The sequence below is a fragment of the Drosophila navojoa genome, chromosome 3, assembly GCF_054131105.1.
Source record: "Drosophila navojoa isolate 15081-1374.11 chromosome 3, UAZ_NAV_1.0, whole genome shotgun sequence".
In the NCBI taxonomy this organism is placed as follows: Eukaryota; Metazoa; Arthropoda; class Insecta; order Diptera; family Drosophilidae; genus Drosophila; species Drosophila navojoa.
The window spans coordinates 14303637-14322078 of NC_142891.1; the positions used below are offsets into that span (position 1 = coordinate 14303637).

Sequence of the window (18442 nt, forward strand, 5' to 3'; positions counted from 1 at the left end):
TTCGGTTTTTTTTTTTTATTTTTTATTTTTTAAAGAAACATTTGTAAATTTTCGGAATTTTGAGGTAAACGACTAAGTTGAGTGTGTCCTGAAATTTTGTGGAAGGCTGCTTGTGAATATCTGGAAAACTCTTTATTGTCAACTCAATCATTTGGAATCTATATATATTTTTTGTTGCCGTGTATGCTTTGATCTCTCGATTCATTAACCAGTAGAAAAACCTTTTAAGATTAGTTTAAAATCAAATAAACATATTTCCGTGAAGTCCTAAAATATAATTTCTTGCTAGCTAGAGTAGCAACACTTTGATATAATTTAGACCTGAACTTGAAACTCATTTGAAATACTAAAAACAGCTATATTTTTAGTAATTTTTAAATCTCAAGATATATTGTAAGGAATAGCTCAAGAAATCATCTCGGGTAAAGAACAAAAAATTTGTTTTCTATTTTTATGTCTATATTATAAAACAACTTTCATATAAAGCATTTGAAAGCGTAAGTGCCTCTTCTAAAGCTTTTTATATAAGTTGGGTTGGAAAATCAATTTTAAAAAACTATAGGTTTTACAGTTAAAGAGTTTTTGCAAGACTTATATAGACATATAGTTTATACAGACTCACAAACTATACAAGTAGTAAAACAGTCCATCCAGTATAGGCATACATAGAGCAATCAAATACTATTGTCTAAAGAATATTAAAGAACTTGAGAACAGAATTTATGATTAATACTCTGTGTATATATAAAGCCAATAAATAATGTTGAAATGCAGTTGAAATAAAAAGAGTGAGTGACATTTATTCTATTTACTTGCAATTTATGTATATATTCAAAGTTTTTGTTTTTGTTTTTGCTTAAAATTTTTTTTACAAACTACATTTAAATTTAAACATAATGAAAATTTTTTTAATTCATTTCGTGTATTGTAGTAATTGGTTTTTTTTTTTCATTTAAATATATTAAAGAATTCAAATTAAAAAACTTGAATAGCCAGACCAAGAAATAAATAAAAATACAATGAAGACTAAATTATACTTTATACTCTATATAGCGCTTTTTTGCATTACCATATTTATTTATATTTAATTAATTAATTTTTTGTATAAACAAACTTTGTAAATAATATTCAACTTTGCATTTGATGTTAATTTAAATATGTGGCTTGCCTAGATTTTTGTATGCTATATACTATAGGTATAGTATTTTATATAGTATTTTTTGATAACAAATATTAATTGGGATCTTTTTTGCACGAAATCAAATGTTGAAGATCTATAAGCAACTTATTGTGGGTGGTACTTTTTTTCTATGCATTATTTCGATAATTATATTTATATATATTTATATGAAAGAGAGACGTATGTAGGGGGTACGTTGTTATATTTATTAGTACGGTATTTTTGTATTTTATTTGTTTAGCTTCTGAATAATGTTTAAGTAAGTCAGTTACATTTATACATTTATTCGAATTTGTGTATTTTTAACCGTATTCTGCTTGCGCTTGCTTTGAATTTTGTTCGCTTCGTATGTTAGTTGTGTTCCATTTATACAATTATGTAATTTTGTATTTTTGGTTGTATATTTTAGATGTATTTTGCTTGAGTTTTTTCGCTTTTCTCTAATTATGTTCTATATTCATTTAAAATTTAGCTTTTATAAATAATTATTATTTGTTTGTTTGTTTGTTGTGTTTATTAACAATGTTTTCTTTTTTGACAGATTTCTTGTTCATTTACTCTTTTATTTTTTGATATTACTTAGGCACTGTGTTCGTATTACATTAAAAAATTAATTAAAAATTTAAATTTAGGTATGTATAAATACATTGTAAAAAATTTCATTAAGTTTACCGTAAACTAAAACCTTGCAAATCTATCTCTGTCTCTGTCGTTTTCGCACTATATGTATGTATGTAATTTCCATTGTAGTTTATGTTTCTTTAGCATTTATTACTTTTTCGTTTCGCTTTTTTTCGTATTTTTAATATTTTTCCTTGTTTGTTTGTTTTTTGTTTTTTTTTTTTTTTTTTTGTATTTCTATGTATGTATGTAACTTTTCTGTCTCATTACAGGTTCGGTTCCTAATTTGTTATCTCTAAAAAGTACAAGTAGAAAAGTCTAGAAAAAGTAAAACAAGATAAATAAAAAATACATCTCATATAATATGTATGTATAGCGTTTTCTCTATAAATGTATGAGTGTATGTGTGTGTGTGTGTGTGATACGTAATATCTTGTAAGTTAAACTAAATACATATGCATTGTTTGTATTAAAGCCCAGCAGCTAAACCGGAATGATCAAACACTTTTCACACATCTGGCAACACTTAAATGTCTAAAAATACCGTTACAACTGCTTTACATGCTATAACTATATGTATGTATGTAAGTAAGTAACTGTTTAGTTTACAGCTACAGTTACAGCTAAAAGTATTCGCTTAGCCTGCCTTACACTTGTCGTAATTAACGCTTAGTTATCATAAATAAAAACAGTTATATATGTATTTTTAGTACCTAAAAAACTTTTAGTCGCGCCTTTAGCCATACATTATACATACACAGTTAACAAAAATTATTAGTGTAGGTGTGTGTGTGTGTGTGTGCATGGGGATGTAGGTATAAGTATATTATGTATGTATGTGATTGTGTGTATTTCTAACCATGCAAAGTGAACGAAAAGTTCTTTAAAAAAAAAGAACCCGAAAAGTTTGACAAAAGTGAAGTGCATATATAAATATATATCGTAAAATATAAATTATAGAAAATAAAATTGGAAAATTCTTCTGTTGCTGTTGTCTCTTCTCTATTATTCTTAGACGAACTTATATAGGTAGCCTATTCTGAGATTTCTTATATTTCTTCGTTTGCTCTTGTTTTCTTGCATTACGATTTAAGAGTTATTTTAGTTTAAGCTTTACTTTCATCTTATTCTCTGCTTCATTTGTTGCATTTGTTAACAGTCTCAATTTTTGGTTTTATTAGCATATTTTTTCTCTTTTTTTCGGTTTTATTTTTCTCGTGTCTATTATTATTTTAAGCTACATACAAATTACGGTTGTTTACTAACTGTCCCATTTTTGTTTTCGGTTTATTTCTTTAAATTAATTTGTATACCATATAGTTTTACACATACATACCTCATGAAAAAATTTTAAATCCAGTGAAAAATCAAAACGAAATAAATTGCGAATCTATGTAATTAATAATCTTCATAGCATAACAATCTTCAAAACGACCTATATGCATCATATACAGTATATCATATCATATAACACGCCTCGAAATCATTTCGAAAACAAAGTATATGCACACACACCCACGTAGTCAATGCTTAAGATCTGAATCTGCTACCAAGTTTTAAGTGGTTGTGCTACTGCTTCTTCATGTTCATCTTTAAGTCTAACATCAATCTTTGCCTGTCAATATCATTACTATTATTATTATTATTGTGTGTTTTTCTCTATAAATTTAGTCATTACAAAAGGTGTCTTAGGTGGAATCGTTTTTGTCTTAGGAATTTAGCTTAGATAACTGTTATATCTTTATTCGCTCTCTTATTTCAAATCATTCTAGTTTATAAAGAAATTATTTTCGGGTAAAGAGAAATCAATACGAATATTTAATCTTATTTTCATTTAGCTTAACTATTATTATGAGATACCAGTCGAGAATTGTAAACCCAAACTATAATCGTACCTATTCATCGGACTTTACATAGGATCTTCTAAATTTACATATATATTTTTGTTTTCTATTTGTAAGATTTCGCAGTTTCTTCTTTCTTTTTATATATCTTGCAGCTTTTGCATTTTGGCGCATTGTTCGTAAGTTGTTTACATTTCGCTTAATTTTTAGACATTTTTTCATCATCAATTTAATAAATCGACGAATTTGAAGCAGAGTTATGTTATTCATATAGCCAATTCAAAAGACAACTCGAAAACCCAAAACAGAATCCAATAGTCAAACAAAAATCAAATATTTAGATCAATTATTCTCTGTAATGTGCCTATATTCAACAATCTGTAAAAGCAAAGAAAACAAAAATAATATAGATACACATATATATGATATATATATCTGTATATATTTCCGTTCACAAATATAGAAAAGAAATAAAAAACCAAAAGCAAATACACGAAATGAAAACACAAAAACTAAAAAAAAAAAAAAAACAAACAGTTTCAGATATTATATGCGCTTAGACATATATATAGTCCTTGATTCTTATGTACGGACATATAAGAATATCCTTATTCAATTTAAACTTGATTTTTTTTTATTTCTTATTAACTGAAGTGCATATTTAGCATCTTTTTTACGGTTTGTCTTCATAGTTTGTTTTTTTTTTTTTTTTTTTTCATTTTTGTTTGTTTTTTTTTTAGTACAATATTTAGATATATTTTTTACTGTTAAATTGATATATGTACGCATATATTTATGTATATAGTAATATATATGTATATATATAATTGTATAGTAGTTGTAATTACGTTTAGATGCATATATATGTAGTTCATTTATTAAGTTTTTATTTAAAAATTTTTGTTTTTAACTTTAAATCATAATTCGTACGGATTAAAAAGAAATTGTTTTACAATTAACAGTCAGTGTTTTTTTTTTGTATTTTTTAATAATTTTTACATTTTCCATAACTTTAAACCTTGCTTTAACTATTTATGTATATGTATTTCCTTGAATTAGTCATTAACTTTACCATTACTTATTTCAAATTGTTAAACATCACTTTAATTTAAGATTATTTTTTCTTTTCTGTCAATTTTCAACTGTTTTTGTATGAAAAAAGTGTGGCTTGAAAAATAAACAAAAGATATTTGTAGATATATATGTAAATGTAAGTATGAAATGATCATTACTCAGAATTATAATAAAAATGTTTTGCTTATAAAATTACATCAGGTGTTTTCTCTTAACTGCATTTGACCAACACATTTCGTTTACTTCATTCGCAATTGTTTATATTAGTTGTAGTTGTTTGTGTTCGTTTCGTTTTTTTTTTTTACTCTGTTGTGTGCATATTCATAAATATACACACACATGCACGCAAGCGTACATGCCTGCATGCCGTATAACGGTTCTAAATGTTTAGGTTAAGCCTGATACGTTGTTGTTGTTGCTGTTATACAGCAGCTTTCGCTGCCGTTATTCATTGTGTTAGTGAGTGCTACTGATTCTCTTGTTCTTGCTCTTGATGTATCTGCTGTTGTCGCTGCCTGCTGGAAAAAAAACACAGAAATTACAAAGAATTACAACCGGAAAGGAAATGGAACGAACTTCTGTCCCTCAAATCTGAACAAATCTTCAACAACGCCACGTGTGCGTCCCGCTGACCAAGCGCCGTGCTTTTTCGATTCTATAATTTGTCTGATTTTTCTTTCTTTTATATACAACATACAATTAGACATATATACACATAAAAACACACACACATACATAGACAAACATTCCCGCCGAGACTCACACACGTACGAACGGCAGCGCAGCGCATTTGCTGCAGTTTAATTTAAACATTAAAGGAAAACAAAAGCAAATTTTTTGTTTTTTTTTTTTTTTCAAAATTTTCAAACGTTTTTCATACGTTCCATTTTACTTTGTTGTTCTCTTTTCTTTTTTCTTATTTAGATTTAGTTTTAAATTTTACTGTGTAGTTTTTGCATTGTTTACGTTAGTTTACTTTGTTAAAGATTGTTTTAAGTGTATAATTATATAAAAATTTTAAGCATATGTTTATATGTATATTTGTAATTTAAACGAAATTAAATTAGGAATTTATGATTGTAGGATTGGCTTGCTAAGTAGATTTGTAAAAATTAGACGAAAAAAAACACACTATTCAATAAATCACCGAAAAATAAAGTAAGGTATATATGTATGTATGTGGTATGTAGTATGTATGTATGCGGTAATATTTATGCATTGTATTGTATATTGTAATTGTAAAATGTTCGCGTAATCAACAAATTAAAAATTACGTTTTGTAGTTTGTAATAGCAAAGAAATATTACTTCATATTTGTATATATGTAAGTATAAATGTATCTATTAGCGTAAATAAGCATATACATATATATAAATATATGTACGTAAGGTTTATGTAATAAGTAATAATATATTGTAAAATCGCAATTATTTAAAAATTAGTTTACTTTTTGTTGTTTTTGTTTACATAACATATTCAAATGATCATGTTTGTATGTTAAGAGTAAATAATATATATAAAGTAATTAAAGAAATATATATATATTTATATATAAATGTATGTATATAATCAATAAAATATGCAATTCTCATGTTCTCCTTCGCGCGTGTGTGTGTGTTTGTGTATATATATATACGTGAGTCTGAATATGCGTACGTGTGTGTGTGTTGCAGTTTGCAGAGTGCACACACACAATCACACATATATACACATGCTAATTGTTGTTGTTGTCTGCTTGGCAAACGATGAAAATTTAAAAAAATGTGCAACGCAACTCTAAGCATCGTTTTTCTCTTTATCTCATTTTATCTATTTTCGCTTATGACTTTTGTTTACTATTCTGCTTCTTTAACTGTAGTTTAAATTTATGTTTATAAACTTATATACATATATATAGATGTATATCATTATGTATAAAGTTTTTTTCTTTTATTCTTTTTCCGTTTTTTTTTTCTTCTTTTTTTTATGTTTTATGTTTAGACCGTTTTGTATTGTTTTTCTTTTATAGGTTTCAGTATTAATGAATCATGTTCTTGCTGCTGTTATTAGCGGTTCTCTCAATCCGTTTTTCTTTAACTAAATAATAATTCCAACACTATATAATTCTAGTTTCAAGTTCAACTTTCGCTTACATGCAACGACATACGACATACGCTTATTAATTAGGTTTTCTTTATATATGTAGTTTAACTTTTAGCTAGTTGTGTTTACTTTACTTTTAAATGGTAGATTTATAAATTTTGTAACGTGTTTTTCTCATTTTTCTTGCTGTTGCTCTCTTTATCTCTCTCTCTTGTTGCTGTTACTATTCAGCGCCCAAAATCGTCCGACACACATATGCCACGCCTCGCTTGCAATAAGCCACAACAGACGCATTGGCTAAGGCAAGCAGCTGTGCTGTCCATACTCTTACTGTTTGTATATAGATAAATTGTTTATGTTTTTCCTGTATAAGCCTTACAATTGTTTTTTACTACTGTTATTCTACTGCTACGCCTTGTCGCCAAATTGCTTGCACGTTTGCTTCAAGCTAGGGAGCGCGGCATGTGGGCGCTATGCGATTTCTCTTATCCTTGCTTTTTCATTTACTTCGCTTTTTGCTTTTGTTGCCAATTAGTCAATTTAAATGTACAATTTCGAATTTGTATTTACTAATTTTAGTAGTTAAGAGGATGTGTTTTGTTTTTATGTATAATTTCTTATAATTCCTTTTCTTTCTTCTTTTAATATTAATTTTCTTTTGTTGGTATTCCGTACACTTTTCTCTTGTGTTTCTAATTGGCTAATCATTATACTTTTATATCTTCACAATTCTATCATTATTATTATTATTAATTTCGTGTTTTTTTTTTCAATATGCATGTATTTGTGATTTTACTTGGATTGTTAATAGGGAGGGACAGGAGACAGTGCATATATGTATATACAACTGTCAAGAAGGGGCGGGGGAACGCATGAAAAATGTTTTTTTTTTTTTTTTTTGTTGCTCCGAGTTGAGTTGATTGCGTTTTGTTTGTTTGTTGTTGCCTATGATTTTTTACATACTCATCGCTATAAAATATATACATATATATTTATATTTATACGTATGTATATGTACATGTATATAATAAACATACATTTACATACACATACATATATATTTATATATATATTATATATAAATCTATGTACCTGCCTGGTTTTTGCTAGGGATTTTGCTTTCAAGCTGATTTTGTGTTGTTGTTTGTGTGTGTGTGTGTTAAATTGTTTTTAAATTATTTGTTGTGTACACAAGAGTTACATTAATTAATTTCAACAACTGATCTCAAATAAAAATTATCTTTTAAAAATATGAAACGAACAGACGACGCTTTAGCTTACAATTACCACCATCTTTTTGTCATCTTCATCATTCACCTCTTGGGGGCCGCAGGATGACACGAGACAACACGCGGGCGCTGGCTCTTTAGACGGCCTGCGATGCGGCGTACGGCGGCTGTGTAGAGCTGTCGTTGCCGTACGCTGATCGCGGACCGGCGCCGTAGTTGGATGCGCCCTCCTGCTTAACATAATTGCTATAATCGTAATCGTAGCCGGAGCCAGAGCCATAGCCGCCATAATCGTACTCGGATCCAGACTTGGAGGCCGAGTTGCCGGGTCCAGTGCGTGGCATGCCGCCCACGGGCCCAGTGGTCGATGGTCCGCCCGCTCCCCATGTCTGGGCACGCGAGTACATGTCCGTGCCGGCGCTGGCGCCAGCACCTGGTGCGCCTGTTGGCCCAGCCGAGTTGGGTGGCAAATTCCAGCTGCTCCAGCTACCGTCTCTAATTGGTCCCGACGGTGCTCCGGTCGAAGTCGAGTTATACATGTCATAGCCGCCGTATCCTTGGGTCTGCTGGGGTCCAGCATAGTTCGACCATTGTGGTGGTGGTCCCTGGGGACCGGGTGGTGCTCCCCAACCCTGATAAGAACCCGGGCCGCTATTGCCATAGCCATAGCCCTGCTGCTGCGGCGAAGTACCCCAGCCTTGATAACCGGGCATCATGTTGGGTGCACCAATCGGCATGTTCAATGGTGGGCCACCCATCTGACCGTTCTGGCCTTGCATCATGTTAATGGGCGCATGATGTGGTCCCCAGTGGCTGCACTCGTTACCCATCTTGCCATAGGCACCACCCACAGCGCTGTTGTTCGAGTTCTGCCCACCGGAACCATCGCGTGGCTCAGCTTTCTTAATTTCCACCTGCAAAACACAAAATCATATTTAGACCAAATTTTTTGACAATACGTCAGATAAAACCTAAGTATATTGCGCTCTGCATCATTTATAACTTTGTTCTTTATACAAATTGTCGCCATTGTCATGCTATTTGATATATATTTCCTTATTAGAATGAATCTATAAAACAGTTGTCAGTCTGTTTTTTCAGTTATCGTACAATATGCATTCAACTTCAATGTTCTCATATGACAAAACATGTAATGTGATCATGATATCAGTTTTCTGATAATTTAGACTTAAGCCTTTCAAAATCATATATAAAAATTCTTTTTTTTTTTTCTTACATTCCTATATTTAATATACATATCTTTTTAGCTACATTTTAGACAAACGTTCTAAAATAAATCATAAGTTAAACTGAAACCAACATGAATATCTCCGCTACTATTTTCTATAATCTTTCTTTCGACATAGTAAAATCTGAACTTTTATTTATATATGTATATACAAATTAAAAATACGCACCTGCTTGCCATTCAGATTGATGTAACGCTCGTTGGTAACATGCTCTACGGAGGCCTCCTCTTCGAAGGATAAGAAACCAAATCCACGTGATTTCTTCTTCTCCTGATCGTACATGATGACCACCTCGGTGACCTTGCCATACCGGCCAAAGAACGTGCGTAGATCGGTCTCCGTCACGTTCGATGGCAAACCGCCAAGGAACACCTTGTAGCCGCCGCCCTTCTTCGGCTTCTGCAGTGTACGAGGATTACACGGCTTCGGATCAATCGTGCGTCCATCGAGTGTATGCGGTCCACTTTGAAGAACATGGTTAACATTTCCGGGATCGGCGAAGGTAACAAAGCCGAATCCACGTGATCTGCCACTCTCATTGTTCTTCATAACGACACAATCGATAATGTCGCCAAAGCGACAGAAGTACCGAGACAGATTCTCCTGCGTTGTCTCCCAGGACAGGCCGCCAACAAATAGTTTGCCCCTCTCGTCTTCTTCCATGATGTTGTTTTGATGGTTGTGAGCTATTGCGCCGGGTAGATTTTCAATAATTGACGTAATTTTGCTGCTGTTTATGTTGCACTTGTGGACTTGAAAATGTTGTCGGGTGTCCGTTTGTGTTTTGTCGCTTGTTGCTTCTTGTTTACACTTTGAATTTTTCACTAGTTGATGTTGTTCTTGTTGTTGTTTGTGTGTTTTGGGATTGGTTTTAGTTGCCAAAGTTTATATATATATATTTTTTTATATTTTTATTATTCAAAATAATTAAACAAAAGCCACGACGTTTACACGTAACTCTCTAATTAATGTCAACGATGCGATGTCCATGTGTCGGTATTTGCAGAAGTGGTTTTTATGTGTAAAGAAAAAAATGCAAATCAGATCAGTAAAACAAATACCAACAGTTTAACGTAAATCTTAACTAACTCTGGCCACATTGGACGAGAGAACGGATGACAGCAATAAAATAGACACACACAGCCATAGAAGCATTAACACATACAATAGTACCAAATGCATGTACAGAAAGCAGCTAAAATAGGCACAAATAATTATGAAAGGCAGGTAGAGTAGCACCGCTGCGGAAGGCAACCGGCCGGTACTCATACATACTTAAATATACATACATGTAAGTATGAATATACATATTTGTATAGTGTATTCTCTTGCCGTCCATTTGTTTTTTGTACACGTTCACAAGTTGTTCGGCGTTTGAAACGCTCCGCTTGCTATCATGTGGTTTTAAAGCGCGCTGGTCATTGCCGTTTTGTCTTTTTACACAATGCTGCGAGCATTTTCTCTTACTTTTAAAATTTTCTTTTCGCTGTGTAACAACATACGCTAACGTAGAGTTATCGTTGCAATGTCCCAGCTACAGCCACAGCGTCATTCATTTTACATTCACAGACACCTACGTCCATCCACACACACACACACCACAAGAGCCTATCGAATAGTTGTGAGAACAACGAACTTTTTTCTCAAGGTAAAAATGGTGAAAACGGAATGACTGACAGAAAGAGAAGCATAAAGCAGTGCCGGTTCACCACATTTGCGCGCCATTTGTTCTATATTGCCACACGGTTTGTTTTGAAAAAAAAAAAAAAAAGGCCATACTATGTACCACTACTTCAATAAACATACATACAGACATTAATAAAATAATGTCAATATAAAGAAGAAATCACTCACGATATTATTTTATAAGTCAAAAAGTGTGCAGAAACTATGTATTTAAACCGTGTTTGCGAGACTGTAGCTACATGCGTACGTTTGCTATAAAAAAGAAATATTTTGAAAACCATGTGGCAACGCCATGTGCGATGTGAAAGCGAATGTAAAATGAAAGGAAAGATACAAAAAGCAATGCCCTCAAAATGTACATATGAACAAATACATAGTATATGTATGTACATACAATATAGACACGAAATAAAACTATTTAAGATTTACGCTGTTACGCGTCAATGATGTTTAATTACAAGAACTCGAAACAAACGCAATAATTTGCATGAACTGCGAGAAATTCACCACGAGCAGTTGTAGTAGCGGTAGCGGCGCGGCGGCAGTAAAAAAAAAAAAAACAAAATGGAAGACTTGTCGGTGACGACAAAAATGCTTCAACAAAGAAATCTGAAGAACTGATTTGAAGAGACACAAATGCGAGTAAAATGAAACTATGCCACATGAACTATTTTTTTTTTTTTCTTACATTTAATACTTTTGCAAATTAGAAGCATTGATTCTACCGGCGCATATCGCCCAAAATTTACACAATATTCAATATTTCCACAGTTTGGATAAATAAGTGCATTTTCTTACTACGCAATTTTCAAATTTCGCATGATTTTTGTATTTTGCACCGCAATCTTTTATACATACATACGCAATTACGCTTACAAGCGTACACACGTGTCGATGTGTGAGTATTGTACTAATGTGTGTGTATGCGAATGGCCGATGTGTCTTGTGTGCGTATGCATGTGTTAGTGTGCTGTTATACATAGCATTTTTCGTATGTATAAAAATATGAAATTTTCCACTATATTAGGAAAATGAGAGTTAAAACTTTATTGCAACACACAAACAAAAAAACATTTTCATGATGAAGACAAATCGCTTCAATGATCATAGCGGCGTCATAATTACAAACACCAAATCTATATTAAACACCAGGCAGCTGCTGCTGTCGCACATTTAATTTTGGAAAGGAAGGCATAGGCTTCGCTTTTTTATAAAGCACTAAATTCGTTATGTAAAATTTAAATTTGTGTTATTCATGCTTACCGTTTGTGCCAAGTGTTCGTCTGTGGTTTTTTAAAGATTTCGCACTGCAAATTCACTAAATTTAAGTGTTTTTTCCTTAAAAAACTAGCTTATAAATAATTGTATGATTTGATGCATACGATATATAACCTAACTTATGATAGAAAACTCGCCACCGCCACGTTTAATGGTGGTAACCATTCACAATTCACCGCAATCTCTTGCAATCGGCTACTCACGGTTGCATTATATACATACTTATCAATCTGAGCGTCAGGGGTGCAGCTGAATTTTGTTTTTCAGATCTCAAACATTATTTAAAAAGAACTTTCGCTCTCGTCAATTTTAAGTAGATAAACGTCCTAAGATTTTTAAATGGCCATTGAAACTAGTTACTGCCTGCAAGCTGATACTATAGCCCTGACTTGTGTTGTTGTGGTAAACGTTCATTTATGACGTACCACATCATTTTAAACTTTAATGATCTATTGTTGTTAATGGGAAAGTAGATTGTATGCTATAAATTGTAAATTAAAGTGGATAATACCTTTAAAAATATCTTAAAAGAAGAAACAAAACCATTGACCGGCCTTAAAATATCGATAGTGAAGAAATTCACCTCACTAGAAACTATTATATATAATAGGTATGGTCACACTAATGCTGTTCTAGTTCAATTATTGTTTACATTTTTTTTTTGCTCCTCACAAAAATGAACTTTTGAACTAGTGCTTCGCTTCGTGAACAACAGTGTTTGGTTCACTCACCCAACCATTTTGCGAGTCGGCAAAAAGTTTTGTGCCGAAATAAATATAGTGCCTAAATAACAAAAAGTCACAGATATTTACATAAAGTGATGTTAAGCAATCAAGATTTTGATTAACCGAATGTGCTTTTGACAAGGGCAAGAAACGCGAAAGTTTTGCACTCGAATCGATTTTTTCTGCGCTGCACTGTGCTGCTTGCGATTTTCACAGCGCCCACCAACAAACCCAAGCTAGAAAATGTCGCGGCATCCTAGCGACCGGAAAGTGTATGTTGGCGATTTGGGCAATAACGCACGAAAGAACGATTTAGAGTATGTGTTTGGTGCTTATGGCAGTTTGCGCAGTGTTTGGATTGCACGAAATCCGCCAGGTTTCGCATTTGTTGAGTTCGAAAGTGCCAGAGATGCAGCTGACGCGGTGCGTGGCCTGGATGGACGTACATTGTGTGGCCGCAGAGCCCGTGTAGAGTTGTCCACAGGAAAATACGCTCGTTCAGGGGCAGGTGGTGGTGGCGGTGGTAGCGGTGGTGGTGGAGGCGGTGGTGGCTTTGGAGGAGGACGTGACCGAGGCGGCGGTGGTCGTAGTGACGATAAGTGCTATGAGTGCGGCATGCGTGGTCATTTTGCGCGCCATTGCCGCGAGCGGAAGGCTAGACAACGACGCAGGTTAGTGGACAATTTCATTCATAATTTTGTATTGTATACGTATATACACGTACATACAAATGTATATGCATGGACTCTGCATATCAAATTTAAAATTGTTTGAGCATGGTGAATTTCATGGTGGTGATTTAAAAAATAGTGCGTACACACTTCGATTTGGAAAAAGGCGCGCTTTACCGAATTGTGGTAACATGTTTTTCAATGCCACTATAACTTAAGTATGTTAATTCTAAATTAGTTATATGTTATGTAAAGCAAAGTGGTTACTATAAACACATTTTATAGATGAACATTGTTAAATTAATTCATAAATCTAGTCAACACGCATTATTTATATGAAAATAGAAACTTATCGATAGTATGTGTAGTCTGGCTATCGTACATATGTGTGGCAAGAGCAACACTGGCGCGTGCAGACGCACGTGTTTGCATACCTCATTTTGGATTTTTCTTTTACACGCGGCGTTAGACTAAAGAGGGTTAAGTTCGTGTTTGCTGCGCGACTAAAATAATTTTGAACATAAATTAATGCATTGAAAGTGGAAAATGTTTGTGTTATATGAAACCCCGGCAGGCTACGCTATTTTTAAACTGCTCGACGAAAAGAAACTCGAGCAGGTCGATAATTTGTACTTGGAATTTGAGACACCTGAAAAGGCGAACAAGTTGCTGAAATTGAAGCATTTTGAAAAATTCAATGACACCACAGAAGCGCTTGCTGCGGCCACTGCAGCCGTAGAGGGCAAAGTATCCAAGCCACTAAAGAAGACACTGAAAAAGCTGCTTGTCGATGATGTGCAGGCATCCCTATTGGTGGCGGATGCCAAACTGGGCACAGCCATCAAAGATAAGCTGTCGGTTCAATGTGTCTACAATACGGGCGTGCAAGAGTTGATGCGTTGCATACGCCAGCAGGCGGATAGTCTCCTGGGTGGCCTGCCTAAGCGAGAGATGACAGCTATGGCTCTGGGTTTGGCCCATTCGCTCTCCCGCTACAAGCTGAAGTTCTCGCCGGACAAGATTGATACGATGATTGTGCAGGCGCAATGCTTGCTGGATGACCTGGACAAAGAGCTTAACAATTATATGATGCGCGCCCGTGAATGGTATGGCTGGCACTTCCCAGAGCTGGGCAAGCTGATAACCGACAATATTGCCTTTGTCAAGACAATCAAACTGGTAGGCACAAGGGACAATATGGCGACAGCTGATTTGTCTGACATACTGCCCGAAGATGTGGAGCAGCAGGTTAAAGAGGCAGCCGAAATTTCAATGGGCACTGAGATCAGCGACGAGGATGTGCTTAACATCCAGTGTCTGTGTGACGAGATCATTTCCATCAATGACTATCGCATTCATCTCTATGACTACCTAAAGGCTCGTATGATGGCAATGGCACCCAATCTGACGGTACTTGTTGGCGACACAGTTGGTGCCCGTCTTATTGCGCATGCTGGTTCGCTCATCAATCTAGCCAAGCATCCCTCGTCCACGGTCCAGATATTGGGCGCTGAGAAGGCGCTCTTCCGTGCCCTGAAAACAAAGAAAGATACGCCGAAGTATGGTCTCATCTATCATGCACAACTGGTGGGTCAAGCGAGTCAGAAGAATAAAGGCAAGATGTCGCGTTCTCTGGCGGCGAAGGCGTCACTGGCTACACGAGTCGATGCATTCGGCGAGGAGGCGTCCTTTGAGCTGGGCGCCACACACAAAGTCAAGCTGGAGACGCGATTGCGTCTGTTAGAGGAAGGCAATCTGCGGAAGCTGTCCGGCACCGGCAAGGCACAGGCTAAGTTCGAGAAATATCAGGCCAAGAGGTTAGTATATTCCCCAGCTGTTGCCATCAGTTTTGGCCACGTTATTAAAGCTCTATATGATGATTACAAAAGGTTTCGCAATTTGCTGAAATTCACAATGTAGAAAAACCTTGGCTGTCTGACTGAGTTTTTAACTTGTTCCAAGATTGTTGAGCTGAATAACTCTCAAAGCATTTGTTCGTGTTTTTTGCTCACTTTACTCATTTGCCATTATAGCGAGGTATTTACCTATCAGCCGGAGGCGGATAACACGTTGCATGTGAAGAAGCGCAAACATTCAGAAATTGAAACACCCGTCAAGCAGGAGCCGCAGGCGGAGGAGGAGGAGCCAGCAACTCCTGTTGCTGCTGCTGCTGCTGCTGATGAGACAGAAAGTAAATCTGAAAAGAAAAAGAAGAAGAAGAAGAAGGCAAAGGGCGAAGAAGCACCCGAAACAACAGCAGAGGCGTCTCCAGCAGAAGCTGAAGAAGCAACGCCTGCAAAGAAGAAGAAGAAATCCAAACATCAGGAATAGAAAGCAACAAATCTGGTGCTTTGAAATAGTGCTTAAGTACATATATAGTTTTTAGCAGTTACTCTTATAGTTTTACAGCCAAGAATACACTTTTATTTGTTGTGTACCTACATTAGCAATAAAAATGTAATACGCATGATAAATGAACAACAAACTGTCTTTCTTTTACTCCAATGACGTCTTTATAGTGAAATACAAATTTAACTAAAATTGATTTAGTCATATAAATATCGATTTAGTTACATAAATATCGAATATACGAAAATAAAAGTAATTTCATACATATATGTATCAGCAATATCAGTATAATATATAATCAGCAATCATAATCTATATAGATATCTTAATCAAATTGCTGTAATATAGTCTTTTTAAAGCTCAAATGGATATACAGTTTCCATAATTAATTATAATACATGACTTCGACTTCATCGAAAATATTTTCGTTTATATATAGAATAAAGTTTAATAGGGTATATTTCACTGATCCGATGGACTCAATTAGCTGTATTGATATAGCTCATCTTCGTCTTCCCATCTATAAGTCTATTGGTCTGGTTATTCATCTATCCATTCATTATTCGTCTCCCACTCTAGTTGAATTTTTATAAGGACTGTCAGCTCTAAGGCCCATTGTAAGTGACGGATCAGTTTGATTACGAGCAACAGAAGCCGATTAGTCATAAAAAGTGTTTGAATGCGCGTTCAAGCAGAAAATTTACATCAGTCGTTGGTGCTGCTAACGATGTCTTGCATCACTCGAGTCTGTGGATTTTGCGGTGGCGCCGACCGTCTGAGGCCCAATTGGGATATTCCATATATAAGCACCAGAGATGCTGAAAGATAGCGCTCAGTTGAACAGAATGAGGGGCCAGTTGAAGGTGTTGTTAGTCTTGGGCTTGTTGCTGACATTCGCAGCGGCCAAAAAGAAAGAGGCCGCCTCCTCCGAGGAGGAAGAGGGCGGCGAGAAGCATGAGAAAAAAAAATATGGCGATGAGGAGCACAAAGGCGAACATGGCCACAAGGAGCACAAGGAGTGGGACGAGGAGGAGAAGAAACATCACGAGGAGGAGGACCATGAGCATCACCATGGTGACAAGGGTGAAAAGAAGAAGAAGCACTACGATGAGAAGGACGAGTATGGTGAAAAGCATGAGCATGGAGCACACAAGAAGGGCGGCAAGCATCACGAAAAGAAGAAGCACAAGAAGGGTCACAAAGAGATGGAATACCATAAGAAATTCAACAAGGACGAATACTACAAGGAGAAGAAGTTCTACGACGATGAGCACAAGGGCGGCCATCACAAGAAATACGGCAAGGAGCACAAGCATCACGAGGAGGATCATGGCGAGCAGAAGAAGGGCGAGAAGCACGAAAGCGGCAAGAAGAAAGGCCACAAAAAGAAGGAGGGTCACTACAAGAAGGGACACCACGACGAGGATCACAAGAAATATAAAAAGGAGCACAAATACGGCGACAGCTACGACGAGAAGGAGGAGCACGGCAAGAAGGGCGAAAAGAAACACGGTCACAAGCATCACAAGAAGGGCGGCAAAAAACATGGCTAAACAATGGCTCACATGCGATCTGAAATGTATCTAGTTAGTGTTTCTTAAGAGATGAAATAAATTTTATGAAATTCATATATGAATCTTGTAAATGTGGAGCTGTTTGGGATAGGAATTGAATTTGATAAGGTTTTGTTTTAGCTATGAATGATATCTGAGGATCTGATCAGGACTATATATACTTTATCTGGTCTCCATGTTTTCATCTGGCTATTAGTGGCATTTTGAAATAAATATTCACTAGCTCGAAAATCATATTTATATTATACTCAAATATTTAAAAGTATGTTGTAAAGTAATTCCAATTATTCTTTGGCTTAAATTTTCATTACAGAAGCAACTCTATGAGTAGATCTCGCAGCACATCGAGACGCCGTCGCACTCGCTCCAAGTCGGGAACTCGTTCGCGCAGCCGTTCAGCTGGCTCCGGTGGCCGTCGCTCTGGCCGCTCCCGTGAGAATGGTCGGGATGAGAACGGTTCGGTATCACGTTATAGTGACCAGGATCGGAATGGTGGCGGAGTGGTGGACTCGCCGCCGCCAGTGAAGCGGCGTTACGATGATGATGACGACGACAGAGATCGGGGCTCGCGATCGCCATCACCGCCGCGTCGCGGCTCACCGTCACGCCGCCGCGGCGATTCGTCAGTATCGCGTTCCATGTCCAGGGACTAGCGTTGCCAGCAACCTGATTTTGGCCATTTACAATAGGGCTCAACCTGCTGCTCCTTTCATTCCTTCAACCAAACACAAAAATATTAAAAGAAAAAATCACAAAAAAAAAACTAAATTAAAAAAAAAAAAACAAAACACCCTAAAACTTAAAAATTACCTATCTGTTCGTCAGGAAGTCAATCATTTTAGTTGCCCACATTCTTAGCTTAGAATATAATCTATAGAT

At 35.4% G+C, this 18442-nt stretch overlaps 4 protein-coding genes across 4 annotated transcripts; 3 read left to right on the top strand and 1 right to left on the bottom strand.

Annotated features, from left to right (window-relative positions):
• Nucleotides 1–5623: 5623 nt before the first annotated feature.
• On the bottom strand, nt 5624–12442 carry Hrb27C (Heterogeneous nuclear ribonucleoprotein at 27C). Its single transcript, XM_030385399.2, has 3 exons — nt 12230–12442; nt 9449–10241; nt 5624–8944 (listed from the first exon to the last, which is right to left on the bottom strand). Exons 2-3 carry the CDS (start codon nt 9941–9943, stop codon nt 8168–8170), a joined length of 1272 nt encoding a protein of 423 aa, XP_030241259.1. The 5' UTR covers nt 9944–10241; nt 12230–12442; the 3' UTR covers nt 5624–8167.
• A 481-nt stretch (nt 12443–12923) lies between these two features.
• Nucleotides 12924–18351, top strand: x16 (x16 splicing factor). The gene is made up of 2 exons (XM_030385402.2): nt 12924–13640; nt 17877–18351. The coding sequence occupies exons 1-2, from the start codon at nt 13213–13215 to the stop codon at nt 18214–18216; spliced, it is 768 nt and encodes a 255-aa protein (XP_030241262.1). The 5' UTR covers nt 12924–13212; the 3' UTR covers nt 18217–18351.
• Nucleotides 14041–16125, top strand: nop5 (nop5 ribonucleoprotein). Its single transcript, XM_018098791.3, has 2 exons — nt 14041–15457; nt 15674–16125. The coding sequence occupies exons 1-2, from the start codon at nt 14187–14189 to the stop codon at nt 15969–15971; spliced, it is 1569 nt and encodes a 522-aa protein (XP_017954280.1). The 5' UTR covers nt 14041–14186; the 3' UTR covers nt 15972–16125.
• LOC149091758 (uncharacterized) lies at nt 16552–17626 on the top strand. The gene has a single exon (XM_089257758.1). It carries the CDS (start codon nt 16805–16807, stop codon nt 17540–17542), a length of 738 nt encoding a protein of 245 aa, XP_089113884.1. The 5' UTR covers nt 16552–16804; the 3' UTR covers nt 17543–17626.
• Nucleotides 18352–18442: the final 91 nt, after the last annotated feature.